The 17,285-nt window shown below is 41.1% G+C and overlaps 1 protein-coding gene across 2 annotated transcripts in view; it reads left to right on the top strand.

The window, feature by feature from the left end:
* GALNT10 (polypeptide N-acetylgalactosaminyltransferase 10) overlaps positions 1–17,285 on the top strand; it is an 81,699-nt gene that overhangs the window by 33,027 nt on the left and 31,387 nt on the right. For both annotated transcript variants that reach the window (XM_035338591.1, XM_035338592.1), the window contains exons 2-4: positions 8,785–8,887; positions 9,734–9,872; positions 13,375–13,541. In XM_035338591.1, coding sequence (XP_035194482.1) covers positions 8,785–8,887; positions 9,734–9,872; positions 13,375–13,541 — 409 coding nt within the window. The remainder of the gene's footprint in view (positions 1–8,784; positions 8,888–9,733; positions 9,873–13,374; positions 13,542–17,285) is intronic.

Genomic DNA, 17,285 nt, shown 5'->3' with positions numbered 1-17,285 from the left:
TAAATGTTTAAGTGAACGGAAAAGACGAGTGCTTTAATTTGCCCACAACAGCTACGAGTCCTGTTCTTAAGTCTAAAAATGTTTCAGCTGGGTTTTTGACAGCTGAAAGAAATCTTGAGCCTGAAATTGTGCTGCACTATCAGGTATGCTATAAAACCTGGGGAAGAATTCACTGTTTGCACTGACTTTGAGAAGGCATTGTGTGTTTGGAGGCTCGGACTGAATTAATCAAACAGTAGTTTTAGAACAGCAAACACTGCAAAACCGTAATATTATTTCTAAAGGTAGGTGAAGAACAAAGTGTAAAGTATTTGGTAGAGAGAGATGACTAAGCTGGATGTCATATCACTGTCCTCAGCTGATGTCTTTAGATTTTAATCAGCTGATAAACCAGGATGTTTCTGCAGATAAACGTTTCTTTGTGCTAAGGGCTTTTCAGCAATTGAGGTCAAATAAAACTTAAATGAGGGAATGTAAAAAGGAGGAAAGTTTTGGTTCAACAAAGTACTGCCCTAGCACTTGATCCAAAAAGCTTTCTGCATTAAAAAGTACTGTCAGCTATAATTGGATAATGCTTAAGCAGTAGGCCGTCTTGTTGACCACGTTACAGCCTGCATGGCCTCTTGAAAGAATCCTGAAATTATTTCTTTAATAGCTCTGCAAACAGCTACCAACTGTCCTTGGGTATTCTGCAGAAAAGGCTCTGCTCTGTCCCGGAGCACTGATTCATTCAGCTGGTTCAGGTTCAGCGGGGGTTTAATTAGCTGACACAGGATAAGGACTGCTCAGGAGCATGGGCAGCATTCCTGGTTTTAATTCCTGAAGGAGCCAGGCAAGTTATCTCCATACCCTGAAGTGTGACTGTCTCAGAGAACAGCACAAATCCGAACATATGGATTTCAATTTTAGTGGTGTTTCTGGTGGGAGAGAAGAGCAAGCACAATGGCCAAACTGTAGGATCTTGGCATTCTGCAGGGAACCTCTAGATCTGATTCAAACTTGTTGCTTGGATCTGAGTCACAACATAGCTGTGAAGATGTACTTGACTTTTTTGTCTTTGAAAGCACTTAGTCTTTCCTCATGGTGTGCTGCCATTTAGTTCTGCCTTGCCTTTTAACAGTTCCTGAAATGCCGTAGATATGGATTATATTAATGTAGCTTTTAAATTTTTGATGGGCTGAAATAGCTTCAAAAACTAACCTTTTGAAAATACTTGGGTAGGATGCAGGACAAGCTTTTAGCAGCTTCCTTTTTCTAGTAGTACGCTATCTCCTGTTCCAGTAAGCGAGGAGCTACGACTGACTGAGGTTATGCTCAGCTTCCCGACCCAGGAAGAGTGCCTCCAACTGATGTTGCAGCTATTTTTCTTTAGATCTCAAAGTTTCAGCTATTTTCATGCTAGTACCAAGGCTGAAGACTGTTCACGCTGCATGGGTGCCGTACCTATTTGTTCAACACATGCTAATAATCAAATTTCATTATAAAAAATAAAATAAAAATTCCCCATGGTGCATCTAACACATTTCATTATAAAAAATAAAATATTCTTCATGGTGCAATAAAACTTTATTTACAAGAGGGCTACCGCCATTTAGTATTGATGGTTTCACAATAATTAAAGCGTAGGCTTTCCTTCCATCCAAAACTGTTTGTCTTCCAGGATTTGGAAGACTGGAGAGAAGCTGGTGCTGCATGGTAGTGAGGTTACGTGTTTCTTATTTATGCTTTGCTGGGGCACGGCTCGTGACAGGCTGAACACAGAGTGCGTGCTCTTGAGTCTTGCACTGTGTCCTCCGGAATGATGGAGCAGTCTGCACGCTGTGCCCTTATTAATTGCAACTTGCCAGCTCTGCAGCTTGTGCCAGCGAATAGATTTTGAAAGGATAGTGTCTTAGCACTGTGAAATGTTCAGAGTGCTGCAGAGGAGAATTTTTTGGCTGGTGGTGTCAGCAGCAAAGAGAGGAACCTCTGAACCATGTCCCCTTCTTTCCTCGTGTAGTTTAGGCACAGCTGTCTGGGAAGTGAAATGCTCTTCCTTACGGCCTTTAGAAGCTCAATTTCTATTAACAATAGAGGAGGAAATCCCACCTTTTTTTGTGTGTGTATGCTGTCAATTGCTGTATTAATTATATCTAGTGGCTGCCTGGAGTGCTTATGGAGTTATAATGAAAACTGAACTCTTGCATTGAATTTCTGCTCAATATTTTTGACCTAGCTCAAGTTAGCACACAGGTACGTTACCTACCTCTGCCTCAGGCTAAAATTTCCTTTAATAAATAAAGGAATGGTTTCTATTTGCTCCCCATTTCCCTGGTGTTTTTCTGGATCATTTTGTCATCTTCAGCGTTTCGTAAGGTATAAATGCAAGATGTACTTGCTGAGTTGCTAGGATAAATGGAGAGACCTAGGGCGTATCTGCCATCCTTTTAATAACATCTGAATATTGTAGTTCCTTGGGTCTCATTATAGCTACTTGGTTTAGAAAAAAATTAAAAGAAAACTCAACAGAATAAATGTTTGAACAGGATTTGAAATCCATACAGCATTATGATTAGCTGTATGCACTTCAACAAATCTTTTTTCTTGTATATAAAGCTCTTGGCTTACATCTCCATCCACTCTTCTTGTGTTCTGGCTGGAGCCAGGCACACTAAATAGTGATTACAGAAAATATTAAAATTCCATTTTTGTGTTTGGTGTTTAAACACTGATCAATTCCTTTGGTGGCACGTTAAGTAACAGCATGGTAGACAACAGAAGGGGCTTATTTACAGCAATCTGTCTAAATCCATTTTCAATATATTGCTTAATATGCCTTTCTACTTCAATTCATTTTTACTTTTAAAAAAATGAAAGCAGGCAGGAGATAAGTTTAAGGTATTGTTGGAGAAGTAATCACTTAGTGGTAAACAGCTTCCAGTTTTTAAGGAAAAGTTAATGTGTTTGAGCTGAAACAGAAGTTATGGGCTTGCTCTAGGAGTTAATGGATAAAATTCAATGGCCTGTGCACTTACATAACTTGACTAGATGATTGCAATATACCTTTTGGGCTTTGAAATCTCCTCTTTTTTTTTGCTGTTTACAACTGACCATTTCAAACAATGAACAGACTTTTGCAAAATGTGAAGCTAAGCTAGAGAAAAACAGAACTGCAAAGTCTATTGCCTGGTACTTCTGTTTGCTGACCTGTTTTACGGGGACAGAAATCCAGATCCTTGATGCCAATTTACCCTAACCATGTGGAGTAGATGACTGTGATGTTCAAACGATGGCCATTGTAATTCACAGTTAAAATACAGATAAGGAGGGGATTGTGCTGTTGGGTTTTGGACCAAAATGGTAGGCCTTCTACTATGCAATTAGAATTCATGGGGAAGAAGGATAAAAGTGAAAATTTACATGAAATGCAGTGTTCCAGGTAAGATGTAGCTCCCCACAAATGAGATGCTTGTTAATAGTGAAGGCAAAAGTCAGTCCTAGAAAATTTGCTGTGTTTTGCAGATTGCTTAGATATCCGTCTAGAGCTTCTGTTGAAGGAGTATCATCAAGTTATTTAATTTGCATAAATGAGTCAAATCCCATGCAGTATCCTTGAAGAAAACCACTAAAAAAAGTAACATTCTGGTCCATGTGTGCTGTCTGGATTTCTAGAGCTCAGACATGAATTTTAAAAAAAAATAAAAATCAAGCTTCCAAAGTAATGTCAGTGTCAGCAACCTGCTCATTTTGACAATGAGGGAGACTGAGCGTATATGCACATATTCCCTGTGACAGTGGTGGCATGCTGCCTGTACCTTTACACACTGTGCTGCTAATAGTGATGACATGAGCATAAAAATTGTGTTTGGGGGGGAAGGTAAATGTTTATCACTTGCATTGACTTTTTTCAGTAGTCTGCTTAAGTTAGTTTTCAAAGTGTGATTTCTAGCACAAAATGCTCTGCTACCAAACTGCTGCAACTGCACCTTCCCTTCAGGGCTACGCTGATCGTGGGTGCTGGCAAGTTCACTGAAGCAAAGACACTGACGTTCATTTTCTAGCACTGAAAGTCACTTTAAAATTAATGTTCAGACATTGTTGACAGAACTTGTCAGTGACTCACAGCAGGCTTTTCAGATAGGATGCTTTAATAGTGACCTGTGAAACCAATGTAAGTGTTACAAGTTCGCTTACAAGTGATACAGTTAAAAGAAATATTTTAAACTCTTAACACTTACCCAAGTTGAATTAAAATTAGTGGAGCGTTTCTGAATTGTATTGACTCGTGTAACTTATCTGCCCAAGGCCAAAACAGCTCCACAATGCAGCATGTCTGTCATGGCCATCTGCAGCTACGTCTAGCCTTAGAGATTGTAAAGGTACTTCTAGAAAGGTATGTTGATCCAAAGGAGATTAATATCATGTTTATCTTGTGTGAATCTTTTGTCTGGCTTCGTTTGTACAGGGCAATAATGTTGTAAGCACTGAAGGAACAGATGAGTCACGCTGTGCAGACCTCTTCTTCCTTCACCAGTGCTAGCGTGGAGAAAAGTCAGGCCTTTCCAGTCTCCAGGAGTGAGAGCTTACGAAGAGGCTCTGTACAGGACTTAAGGATAAATAACTCATATCCTGTCTCTCCAAAGCCCAGTACTGTAGTTTGGAAAGGTCTGAATGACTGATGTCTGTACTGTGTCATTTCCCCTCCTCCTTAATGTGAAGCTTGCAAATTCATGAAGTCTTTCTCTTGACGTGTGGCTTTGACCCAGCTTAGCTTAGCCAAACTCAGAGATTTTCATGCATAAATTTGAGAGCAAGACGTGATGTCTCTACTAGACTTCCTGCTGTCCGTATGCCTCATTTGGACTCCACTTAATTCAGTGGCAGTCTCTGATTTCTTTTTCTTTAACAGAACTGGAGGATGGCATGCTGTCATGTCAGGTTTGTTTGCTTGCTCTGCAGGTATTTACATGCACATTGCTGACCTCTGTGAACAATGGCTCGAAGCTGTGCAGAAAATTTATTTCTCTATTCATAGTATCTCATACTGAAAACACAAGCACAAGGTCAGCTCCAGCCCAGTACTTGGAGATGCTCACCCCGAGCATGGAGGCTGAAACTGCTTTTTAATGGCTTTTAGATTGCTCCTTGTCCTCGTGAGAGTTAGGTGCCTACTGTAGGCTTTGTGCAGATGTTGGTCTCAGTCCTTTGAGGTATAATTTGAACTGGTCTCCCATCTCCTGAGCTGTTGTGTGCGGGAGCTCAAGATCCACCTTTCCTTCTTAGTGTATTTCAGATAAGAGTGCAATCCACTTGGGTAGCTTCTTCTAAGGGATGTTTACAGACTAGAAGTCGAAGGGAGGGAGGTGCTTCTGCAATTCTGGTTCAAGGTGCTGAAGTCCCAAGGAGAGGTAGGATGTAAAACATTCTTAGCTTCTTGTCAGCTTGGATGTCTTTTTGCTGGTGTGTTTTTTCCATTTTCTTCATTGTGCCTGATGTCCCCTGGTCACTTTGTAGAGATTGGGACATCTGGCATAGGGTGGCACAGTGGTATTGTGAGGCTCTGAGCTGCACTCTATATTTCTGGTTACATCTAGCCCCTAGACAGCCTTATAATGCCTTATAGTGGTGGGTGTGAATTCCAGGGTAACTGCAGGTAGCGGGGTTGTACAAGTGTTGTATCACAGCAAATGGTGGAATGGGCAGTGGCATTGTAAGCCATTCTCCTTGTACTGCTGATCCAGTCCAGAGAGCTATAAAGAGCAGACAAAAGACTTTAAAATATTGAGTTTTCAAACTGGCCAGCTGTTCCTGTGCCCAGTATGACGCTTCTGAACATGCCAAGTGTGCGGGAGGTTGGCAGAAGGCTGCTGGCAGGGAAGGTGTGGTGTGTGAGGCCTTCCAGGGCTCCTGCTGGCACGGGAGCATCCTGGGGAGGAGAGGGGCCTGTGAGCAGACCTGGCAAAGTGGAGATCTTGTAAAACAGAGGTGCAAATCCCACAGAAACGGTAGCATGTGCTGTGGAATATTTAGTGGGGTTGATGGGGAGACCTGGGGAACAGACAGCTTTATGGCTGGTCTGGGCACGTGCCCACTGGTTTTCAAAGTGGTCCAATCATGTTGTTGACACCAGCTTCAGATTGACCTGAGGACAAGCTTTATGCTTACTCTTTTCCCCGAGGAGTACTGTTGTCCGCTGTGTTCAGTTTGCACTACAATGAAACTCTATTTTCTTCCATGTGTGGTTCCTGGTGCACGTGTTCATCTTCACACTTAAGCATACTTTTTCATATGAACAGGTGATATGTCTAGAAATCTGCATAAGAACAGTGGTATTTAATGGGACAGTTTTGCAGTGTAGTTTGATATTTATATCCGAGTTCAGTGACGGTCAGAAACCCTTCCAGGAAGGGATAGTGTGCTTCTTCACCACAGCTCTGCTGCTCTGGAACTGCACTGCCCTAGTGCCTGTGATTTGGGAATAGATGAGGCCTATTCCCTACAAGAGTGCTTCTTATAAAACCTGTTTTCCACAGCAAATGCCAACCGGTGAATTGAAGATGTTAGATTGCTGGTGACAATCTTAATTTTGTGTCCTAATAGGTACAGATTGAAATTTGGGAAGGTAGACCACAGATTTCAGTATTTGAACAGAAATAAAGATTTAGAAGAGTAAAATTAATAGGCTAAAGGGGCAGTGATTATTAATGTAAAATGAGCTATCAGTTTTGATTCAGGTAACTTCATCAGGTGGAAAATAAAGGAACAGATGATGAAGATGAATAACGATGGGCAGGATGAAAGAAATCAGATATACCATCTAAATTCAACTCCGCTGGGCTTTTTCTTTGAAGTGGTCACTTCTTCTGGATATAACTGCCCTTTCCTAATAACCAGCCTTTACTGGCAGCTGTCTGGTTTTCACTGCTGTTATTCCTATCCTATAGTGTAGTCTCACTCTCCCTGTGAAGCCCTGAGAAGTTCCTTTCCCTCCATCTTTGTGTCATGAATATTTTTCAGAGAATATCCTTGTTAGCTCCAGGTGACACAGGTAGAAGTTCAATAATATTTCTTCACACTGAGACAGACTCCTGGTGTGACTCCTTGTCCATTTTGAGTGCCCATCAGTGTTCCTGCAGTGAAAGTAAATCTGAATTGCAGGAAGGGAAATGCTCTGATACTGATACTCGTTGATATGTGTAACCAAGTGTCTGGTTTCTTGGATGAAACTCAACTTCTGCCAGGTCTGTAAAATGTCTTGCCAGATAAGTCAAGCAGCTGAGTGTAAATCACTCTATGATCCTTGACTTGAAAGGATCTGGAATCATTTTAAGTCTCTTGCATGGAAAAGAAAATCCCAAGCAAGTTCTAATAGTTCATAGGGCAGCTCTTAATCGGGTTGAGCTCTATTTCTTGCAGACCATTCATCTATTACCCTCTGGCCTGGTAATACAGCCAGCACAAATTGTGCTGTTTTTGCAGTTCCTTTGCTAAGGGTTACCACCCAAAACCAAGCAAACAGAGTATGCACCTTCAGCTTGTCCAGTTAACTTGGACATCTTAGCTTAAATCTGTCTTTGGTGTTGTAAGTTAATACGGAGGGTGCTGAGCTGGAGTGGAGAAAGCACTAGCAGTGTGCCTTTCCTCATGGCTATAGAGAAAGGATACTCTGACAGGGAAAACCGGCAAAACCTTCACAGCAGGGCTCAGCAGAGCTTGTCTGCCAGACTGCAGTGAGATGTGCTCCAGCAGACAGAAGGGAGTGAAGTACCAAGTAAAATGCCCAGATGCCCTACTTGTGCAAGACAAATCTAGGCATGAAAATAATGAGTTTGTAGTTTATTAAAGCAAATGGCATCTGTGCTTTTAATGCCAGAGATATCTAATAACCCTGCAAGGTTACTATGCCAGCTGTTGCTTTTTATTGGTGGTGGTTTAGTTTGATTGACCCATTAGAGTGAGACTTGAAGCCTCTTGCCCTCTGAGCACTTCCCTGCTTTAGCTTCTTTTCTTTATATAAATTTGTAGTCTGTGGAGCTTGCTCTGCAAGTCAGAGGAATTAAAAAGAAAAATTCTCATTCTTAGAGATGCTCCCTTCTTGATCCTAAACCCTATTTAAAATATATATACATACGTATCTCCCTTGTTTTCTGGGGATGTCAGTGTTTTTAGAGATGTATCGCGGTTTTATTTCCATACACCATAGTCTCTTTGAACCAGAATTCACCCCATCTTTCATTTGCTAACTTGTTCCCAAAGCACTCATTGCTTTTGAATTTCAGGAAAAACATCATGAATAGAGCAGCTCTAATTGCATTCGGTGCAGGCTCATGCCTCATGTGAAACTTGCTTTTAAGTTGAGCAGCAAGAGTCTTAATAAATGACCTTTTAAATCTTATTTTTATTTTATTCAGGTGTAGTAGTATGCTCATTAATAATGATCCTGCAATAGGACACCCATTAAAGCTTTATTGTTAATTAAATAGGAAGTAAGATGTATTAGATGTTTTCAAAATGAAACTGGGAGCTTTTAGTAGATTCTCTGATTAAGAATACTGGTCTGCATACATGATGTTGCACTTGGAAAAAAATCACTTAGCTATGATGAAGTACTGTTATGAGGCAAGAAAAACTTACTTTCTTCCTTATCCCTTTCAGGGTTAAAAACTGCTTGCTTGTGAGAGTCTGACCTTGAGGAAGATGTATTGTCTTCTCTTATAGGAAGTGGGAGGCTATAAAAAAAAAAGTTTCACAAGTTTTTTGTTTTGTTTTTGTTTTTTGTAATATATCCAATCTTTTGTTTAAAAGGCATCATACGTGAGGCAAAAGAAAGACCCTTACTTTGGTGATGGACAAAGGAAAAAGGACTGGCATAACAAAGAAGCCATAAGGAGGGACTCAGAGCGTGTGGGTACGTAAGATTACTGTGCATGTTCTAATACAGATTGTACATCAGTTTGATTTTACTCAGTAGTCTGAGCACAGAATGTATTGTTCAACTTCAGGGTCAAGATGCTGTTGGCATGATGCAACAGTTATTGCATGGTAATCCCAGTTAAAGCTGCCTCCACCAACTTTAAAATAACCATTATGAGATGAAAGGATGTTGATAACATTCTGCTATTTTTAGGATAGGTACAGTACTGATTTTTAGAAGCTTACTAAAGAAAAAAAATGCCTTTCCCAAAAGTGGTAAGGGATCCAGAAAGAAAAGAGGTGTAAGAAAAATGTTGTTGATCATAACATTCATTCAACTTTTATTCCATTGTCCTGGATTTTGTCTTGCATTATATAGAAGGGTCCATTTTGAGCATCACAGCTTTACACTGGTATGTCTGCAAGGGCTCTTCCTCCTCTGTACAAGAACTCAGGTTGTTAAATATACATATCCATCTGTGCTGAAAAAAGCAACATCGAGGTATTTAAACCATATGTATTCTTCCTGCTGTGGAACAAAAAATACTCTATAGCTCCTTCCCAGCATTGCCATAGCCCCTTCATCTGTTTCTGATGTTAGAAGGAAGACTAACTTCTATGATTTGCACAGCTGAGTCGTTGGTAGCAAAATCTCTTATCAAATAAAATTGTTAGGTTGATATGGTTGACCTAGTGCTAAGTATGACATACAGCACAGAACTAATGAAGGGGTTTTTGAAAGGGCTGTAAGATAACTGCCATCCTTTTGATATATGGATTAGTTTCTGGCCAGTTAAGCACCAATTAGTATTAACGATGCATGTTTACTTTCTGTCTATAGGAAATGGAGAACAAGGAAAACCTTACCCAATGACTGATGCAGAGCGGGTCGACCAGGCATACAGGGAAAATGGCTTTAATATCTTTGTGAGTGATAAAATTTCTCTGAATCGTTCTCTTCCAGACATCAGGCATCCAAAGTGAGTATATAGTTTACATTTCAACAAGTGAAAGTTTACAAGCTTTAAATTACCACATCTGCAGGAGTGTGCTCTCTTTATTATGGTCTTTTGTATCTTTGTCAAATACAAGCCTTTCACAGCTGGGTTGCTGTTGGCACTGCTGTCTTACTCTTAAAGGATAGTGTGTAATAATTGCAACGGGAAACGGAGGAGACAAACCAGAAAAAAAATGACTTTCAATTCCAAAATAGTTAAAATTACTAAAATCTTGCAGCCCTGCACAAAAGGAATCTTGAACTTAAACAGGAGGTGTCGCATGTTGCAAGAGATGAAGGAAGTAGGCAGTTCAGTTCCTGAGCCCACAGACATAGCCAACAAGTTTTAGCAGCTAACAAGATAGAGCTATTTCTTTCTATAGTACAAGCTGGTGTAAACGTCTGACTTGCTTCACAAGTGCACTAAATACAGTTGGGAAATAACTTTGTCACTAAACACTGTTTGGTTCTTAGGTTTGCCTGTAGCTGGAAATGACCATGAAATTTTTAGGAGCAGAACAAGACTAGGGTAGTTCCACGCTGTGTGAAGACGAGTTTTGTGAGCAATAACATCTTCCTCGTAAAAACCTTTCCAGGGCTTTTAAGTAGAAACTAGTTTCAATTTAATTTTGGATTTTGAGTTCAGCTATTTAACTCTTGTTGATACAAAGCTGAGAGGTTTTTAAACTGCAGATTTTAATTTGAAAGCCTTGTTAGACATCTGATTGAAAGCTTGTTTTGTGTAAAGCCATTTTTATCACAACTTAGTGAATCTGAATCCAGCATTTACTTTATGCACGAGGTATAATTTGCAGAAATTGGTTTTTATAATTTGTGCATCTGAGAGCACCTCTTTAGCTGTCACAGCCACCTAACCATATACTCTATCTTGACACCCTTTCTCAATGTATACCCATAAACGGGCATAGTGAGTATAGCTCTATCAATGCTTTAGGCATGCAGCTGAAATGTTTAAGTATAGAGGTTGTTCGGGTAACTAAAGATGTTTGGTCAGCTAATACTGAAATTGTAGGACATAGTTTGAGATTGCTAACTTAAATTGCTAACTTAAATAGTTTTATTTTGGGGCTGCCATGGGCTTTGAGAATTTAAGCTTTATACAATGCAAGTATTTCCTCACCTGAGGTGTTAATATATCACCTTACGTTCCCCAGTGCTTCACGAAGTTGCTGATTCCTCATTGCTAATTCTGCAATTTAAACTTTTTAAAAACGTGAAACTTCTGACTCTAGTCCCCAGTTAAAACTAATAAGTGAAGTGTCTAAGTCACCAACACCTTAAGCTGGGATTAATGATCCTGCTGCAGCTGGTTTTGCTTGACGTTTGACACATCCTTTCCCCCAAAGTAGTGAGTTATAATTGCAGAGGTCTCAAGATGAGGATAAACAGCATGTATATAATGGATGCTAGGATTAGGTGGGCAGGGAATGGGGCTGCATTTAAAGGAGATCTTCAGTAAAGGAATTCACAACTGGAAAGGTCTGTTGTGCATTCCCTGCCCATTAAAAGAAAAGATACACTTGAGGTGCTATGTTTCATGTTATTTGGGAGCTGGATGGGGGCAATTTATAATGAAGTTTGGCTGAGGTAAAGTCCATAAAGAGCACTATAGAAAGAAGCAAGCTGTGCTTTAAAGCACTTACTCTTCCTGGCTTTTTATCTTTGGTAAGAGTATGGGAATTTGGAGGTTCGAAAGTGTGCCCAGAGATGGAAGGGAGTATAAGCACAAGGTGAACTGGTGGAAAAAAATGAGACCTGCCCTGCCTTTTTGCTGTGCTTTGGGACCGCAGCTGAGGTTCTTCCCAACAGCCGGCCTGAGGAGGGACAGAAGCAGCCACTGTTTGCAGCAGTGAGGTGCTGGAGCTGCTGTGCAGCTCTGCAGCCCCAGGAGAGGGGAGAGCCCTGTTATCTCCACGAGCTCTGGCTGGCGTTCCCCTGCCTGGGTGGAGCTGCCAGCTGGCTTGCATCGCCTGTATGGGTCTGGAAATCTCATGGATCTCCAAACACTCATGCTGACACAGAACCATCTCACTTCTGAGATGTTCTATGTGGATGTGTATGAACCAGACAGTGCCTCACAACCACATTTAAAAGTGGAAACCTGCAGGGGACTAGGGAAGGGGGAATGCCTGATCTACTTTGTGCAAGCAGATGATACAGCCTTTTGTTTCAGCAGTCATGTCTTCCTCAGCTAATAGTTCCTTTAAGTGTCTCTGATTTTTTTTAATATTAATTTTACAGGTTTTGTAAAGCAATTGCGGATGTGATAGCTGGAGGGAAACTGTTTCTTTCCATGTTTAATGGTTAAACTTAATAGCTAAAGTTTCTACTTGTTCAAGTCAGAAAATGAGAATTGCAGTTTAAGAAGGGTTAGAAGAGATTTGGGGGATCTTATTTCATACTGTAACAGAACTATAGCTAGTAGCTACCTCAGGAGAAGGTTGATTGCAATGCCAAGGACTGGATGAAAGCAGTCCATGCAGCTTTATTTTGCATCTTGAATCTGCGTTGCAGCCATAGCCTGCAAACTCCTGGCAGTACCCCAAGACAATTCATTAGACCCAGAATAAGCCACTGTCCTTTCACGCAGGCACCACAGTCACTTCCTGTAATCACAGATTTATTGGGCTTATATAACATAGGTGTATCCTTCTCCATTCCCTGGGAAAGGCACCAGGAAAAAGCTGCCAGAGCTATTTTGTTCCCATCTGCCCTTCCGAGAACAGGGAGAAAACTACCTGTGTGCATGCTCCCCACTGTGCATGTGCTAAAATCCCACTCTGCAAATCAGCTTTTGTGCGTGCTGTGTGATAAGTGCAGTGTTGTGGCGGTGCAGTGAGTGGAGGATGGCCTCCCTCCTATGATAGCAGAAAGAGGACAGCCCGCCCTGCTAGCCCTGTCATTAATATTTTCTGAAAATCTGTACGCATGTACTCACCTCTGTTCTGCGCTGGACTGGGGTTTTGGAAATGTAATTGATTTACCTGCTAGTGAACAGCTGCTAGGTAATTTTAACTACTGTGGTGCTTTGTATGGCCTTGGATCTTACCTGTTTAAAAAAGTTCAAACTCCACTCCCAGGGCTGCACCTGCAGGAAAATAAACACTGCACTTACTGCTGTAGTCTGAATGTTCTCCATGAGGCTATCTTGAAAACACGCCCACAAGACAAGGGAGCATTACCCCCATTTCAGACTTCAGGGAGAGTAATGGCATGGGGGAATGCCCACAAATTCAAGGGGTCCATATGGTGACTCTGCAGACCTGAGTTTTCAGTCTCATTCCAGTTCTCCAGTGCTTTGTGTTCAAAACAAGGTAAACTAGATCAGGTCAGTGTTGTCTTGAGTAAGTGTTTTTTTCAGGCAGTTACATAAATTGGATGAACTGAGTTGCTTGATGGCAATTACTATGGAAGTGCTAGTGTTTCTTGGAACCACCTTTTGACCTTATTCTATCCATGTCCAGCTGCAAGAATAAACTGTACCTGGAGAAGCTTCCGAACACCAGTGTGATCATACCGTTCCACAACGAAGGATGGTCCTCTCTCCTCCGCACGGTGCACAGCGTCCTGAACCGCTCCCCTCCCGAGCTGATAGCAGAGATAGTGCTGGTGGATGACTTCAGTGATAGAGGTATGATAATTCACATGTAACATTTTATCCTATCTTTATCTCTGCTTATGTCTACCTAAGGGACCGATGAACTTGCAAATAGGTGTATAAGGAAGGTGACTAAAGGATTTCTTTCTGGTCAGCAACAGAGCTCAGGTAAATCTTGTTCCAGGAGATCGTTTAGGCCAAAAGTCTAGCAAAAATTAGGTTCCATATTCAGTTTAAGCTATTTCAGCTGTTGATGGCATAGGCAGTCCTGTGTTTTGGACACCACAAAGAGGGAGCCAGCTGAGCAGGATTAGGTGCTTGACATTCAGAATTTAAAAAAAAAAAAAAAAGGGGTGGGAGGGAAATAGCTCATTCCTCCCATCTCGTGTTTTCTTCTAGATACAGAAAAGAGATACAGAGAAGAAACCTTGATAAAAAGGTTTCCACCTTGGACTTGCAATGATTTGGGTTTTCTCCTGAATGTTGTGCCCCTGGAAAGTAAATCTTGCAGCATCCAAAGCTTTGACTGCTCTCCCTTGCTGACTTACACTGTAGTGCAAAATAGAGAGAGGGGTCTCAAGCAAAGAGCAGTCATTTGGGATTGGGTTTAAGTGTTACATTTGAAGACAAACTGCTGTCATAAGACATCACCATAAATGGAAGAACCATTTTTAGTTGTTGCAGCAATGTATACGTGTACTTGCTGAATGTACTTGTTCTGTAGCAGAAAGATGAGATTTTTTTCTCTGAAATATTCACACGCTGTGTGATTTAAATTAAGATAGAATTTAATTTATATCTTGAGGTAAAACTTGTAGTTTGCACCCTTGCTATGGTGAAAAAGTCACTCAAGTGAAGGAGGAATTAATGTTTGTCCTGTAGACGTTGCAGAGTTAATGAGATAGGTGGAATTTGAAAGCCCTGTGAAATAGTTGGCTTTCCTGTGTTGAAGAGGGTACAGTGACTTTAAGGGATTATGGTCATATCTAGCAACTGTTTTATCCATTAAAATTACTAAGATTATTTAGCTTCCTTACGAGCTGCAGAGTTTGAGTCCTGCCACTGAGATTATACAACTGAGGATAAAGCACTCTGTATGGATACTAAAGGAGGCATCTTCAAAATTCTGGCACATAGGAAACTCCTAAAATGAGCCTGTGAGTATTTAGTGTTCTGACCTTTATTGACTTTAAAATAAGCACTACCCAGTAGCTACAGTATTTGTTCTAAAGTATGTCTCTAATTAGTTTGCAAGCAAGGCATGCTGGTTGGAACAAATCAATCAGTTATATGAAGTATTTCTTTAGAGGATTTTCAGACTAAGCTGGGAGATAAAATACCTTCCCAACAAGGTCTCTTTATTGCTACTCAGTCTAGAAGCAAATTAGACATACAGTAACCACAGCTGGATTGTACAAACAAGTTTCTTATGGGAAAAGTAAAAATAATGAAATCTGGTCTTCCGTGGATCTGTTTTCCTTGTTCTCTAGATGTGTCCTTATGACCAGGCAACAGCACTTCTGTGGCTCTCCCATCCCTGCTCCTCCTCAGTCCACGCACGTGCTGTCTGTCCCTCTTGCTCTGTTCCACCTGCATCTGACGAGATGCAAGCTCTTCTAGTCAGTCATCCATCTTCCATACTAAGGTTGCGAGAAGTAGCTGAGATCGATTTGCATGCAGCAACCATTTACAGATGGACACAGGAGACTGCGGGTGTTGGACAGGGAGCTGAATTGTCGAGGGAAGAGAACGAGACACAGGCACAGTGTGCTAATAAAAACCTTTTTTTGAAACCAATGTTTTCCTGCTAGCTCAGTTGATCTATGCGTGTTGAGACAATTACTGGTTAGGATGAAGCATATTTCCTTCCCTGCTGTCAGTTCTGTGTCTGCACTGTGGCGTTTCCTGCTGGCTGCTTCTCCTTCTCCAGCAGTCGGTGTTTTTCCCTAACCACGCTGGAGCTGGTTTCCACATGCCTCCTGGAGCTTAAATAGATCCTTAGTCTTCAGGAGGCAGGAGCGCTAAGTCCTAAATACGTAATCTTGACTCAAAAGGTTGTTGGTTAGAAATTTCTGGTTTTAATTTGTTGCATTTTTTTTAAAGTCTTGCTTTAACCCAAGACCTGAAAACTAATCATTTCACACCTCAAATTGAGCTATGCGAAGGAGCAGAGGCTCTGGGAAGACTTTTACTTCGCATGTATGCTTGAGAAGACCACATTCTTGGACATGGGCTGTTAGATCACTGCTCTGGTTATTTATCTCCTGTCCTGAGCTGATGACCATCACCACCTCTGTTTCACAGAAGTGGTGAGCAGTTAATAGTGAGGAGAGATTTTCTTTGAAAATCATAAATAATTAGTCTTCTGTGTTGTCTGCAAAGTGGAATGCGATGCTTCTTTTCAAACACTAGTCCCACAGATTTGTAACAATCTTCTGAAATTATAGAACCATCGTTGAACATGGTGATAGCTGGAGGGCCTGTTTGAGATCAGAGAAGCATAGTAAGAACAGTAAATGTCAGCTTCGTTCCCAAAGAGATCAGTAAACAGTCATCATAAACTCCCATGAATAGCAAAAGATGAGAAGAATAATCGCTCAATAAAACCCTATTATTTTTTTTATCGAGAGATTACCCTGACAAGATAAAATGTCAGATACACTCTGCTGTACCTCCTGGTGGCCTTTCACTTCAGGGTTGTCTAAACAGACCTCTAGCACTTTAATAACTCATTAAAAACACTAACCTTCAGAAACCGAGCTATCCCCAGCAAGGAGACTGTACCCCTCTTGCTAGCACGTCTTGTGAACTGACCTGCATTTAGGGTTAAAGGCACTGGAATTTGCCCAGCTGCCCTTGGGGTTCTCTTGTTAGTGTTGCTCTCTTGTTCTGCTATTGCACTAGTTTCTGTAGGTGGTCATTAGTGTCAATCCATCAGCCTTTTTTGTCTATCTGTCAATTCTCATACATGGAGAATCTTTATTTCACATAAGGATGGACTTAATGGAAAGAGTAAATATGGAGACACACATCAGTAAGTATGTGGAGACACATAACGTAATAAGTATGCTGCACACATCAGTGGTTTTCTGACTTTCCTAAGTTTTTCATCTGTTTTCAAGCTTGAGAGTAAGAAATTCTTGGTGTGGTTATGAAGAGAGTTGAGAAGTCAGCTAACAAAGTGACAGGAGAGTGAAGACAGATTTCTGGGTTAGGTGGCGGCTGCTGTGTTCTCCGGCATACCTGAGAGGCAGCTGTGTTGCTTTCATTATTGGAGCTCTTGGACAGATGAATCATCTTCTGGAAGTGTCAACAGCCATTTATTTCTTAATTTGTTTGAGACACAATTCTGTGACCTTTAACAATAAACATTTTTCAGCCAAAAAAGGCTGTCCTGATGACAACAAATCGTAACAGCAAGCAGCAAAAGCTTTACAAGTCATGCTTTTGAAATGTTTCCTTTGCTTTGTATGTAAAAAATCCGAATGTGCTGGAACAACTTGCTGTCTGGAGTTTTATTGGATGTCAGAAATATAAAGCAAATGATCAAAATTGAGCCTTATTTCAAAGTTAGTGCTGGATTCCATATCAACCACATTGCTCTGAGAAAGCCCAGCTGTCAGTGGGACCAGTCTAATACCGTGCAGCAGTAGCGTCCAGTTTGCCTTGAGCAGCAGAGCATGCTGTTGCTTCCTGCAGCTGCCTTTGCTAATACTGGGCTTTCTTTGTGGGGATACCCTTGTTAGGCGGTCTTCATAATCTGGTTTGGTTTAAGAG

Source organism: Oxyura jamaicensis, chromosome 13 (genome assembly GCF_011077185.1).
Source record: "Oxyura jamaicensis isolate SHBP4307 breed ruddy duck chromosome 13, BPBGC_Ojam_1.0, whole genome shotgun sequence".
Taxonomy (NCBI): domain Eukaryota; kingdom Metazoa; phylum Chordata; class Aves; order Anseriformes; family Anatidae; genus Oxyura; species Oxyura jamaicensis.
This window is presented reverse-complemented; position numbering and strand designations above follow the sequence as displayed.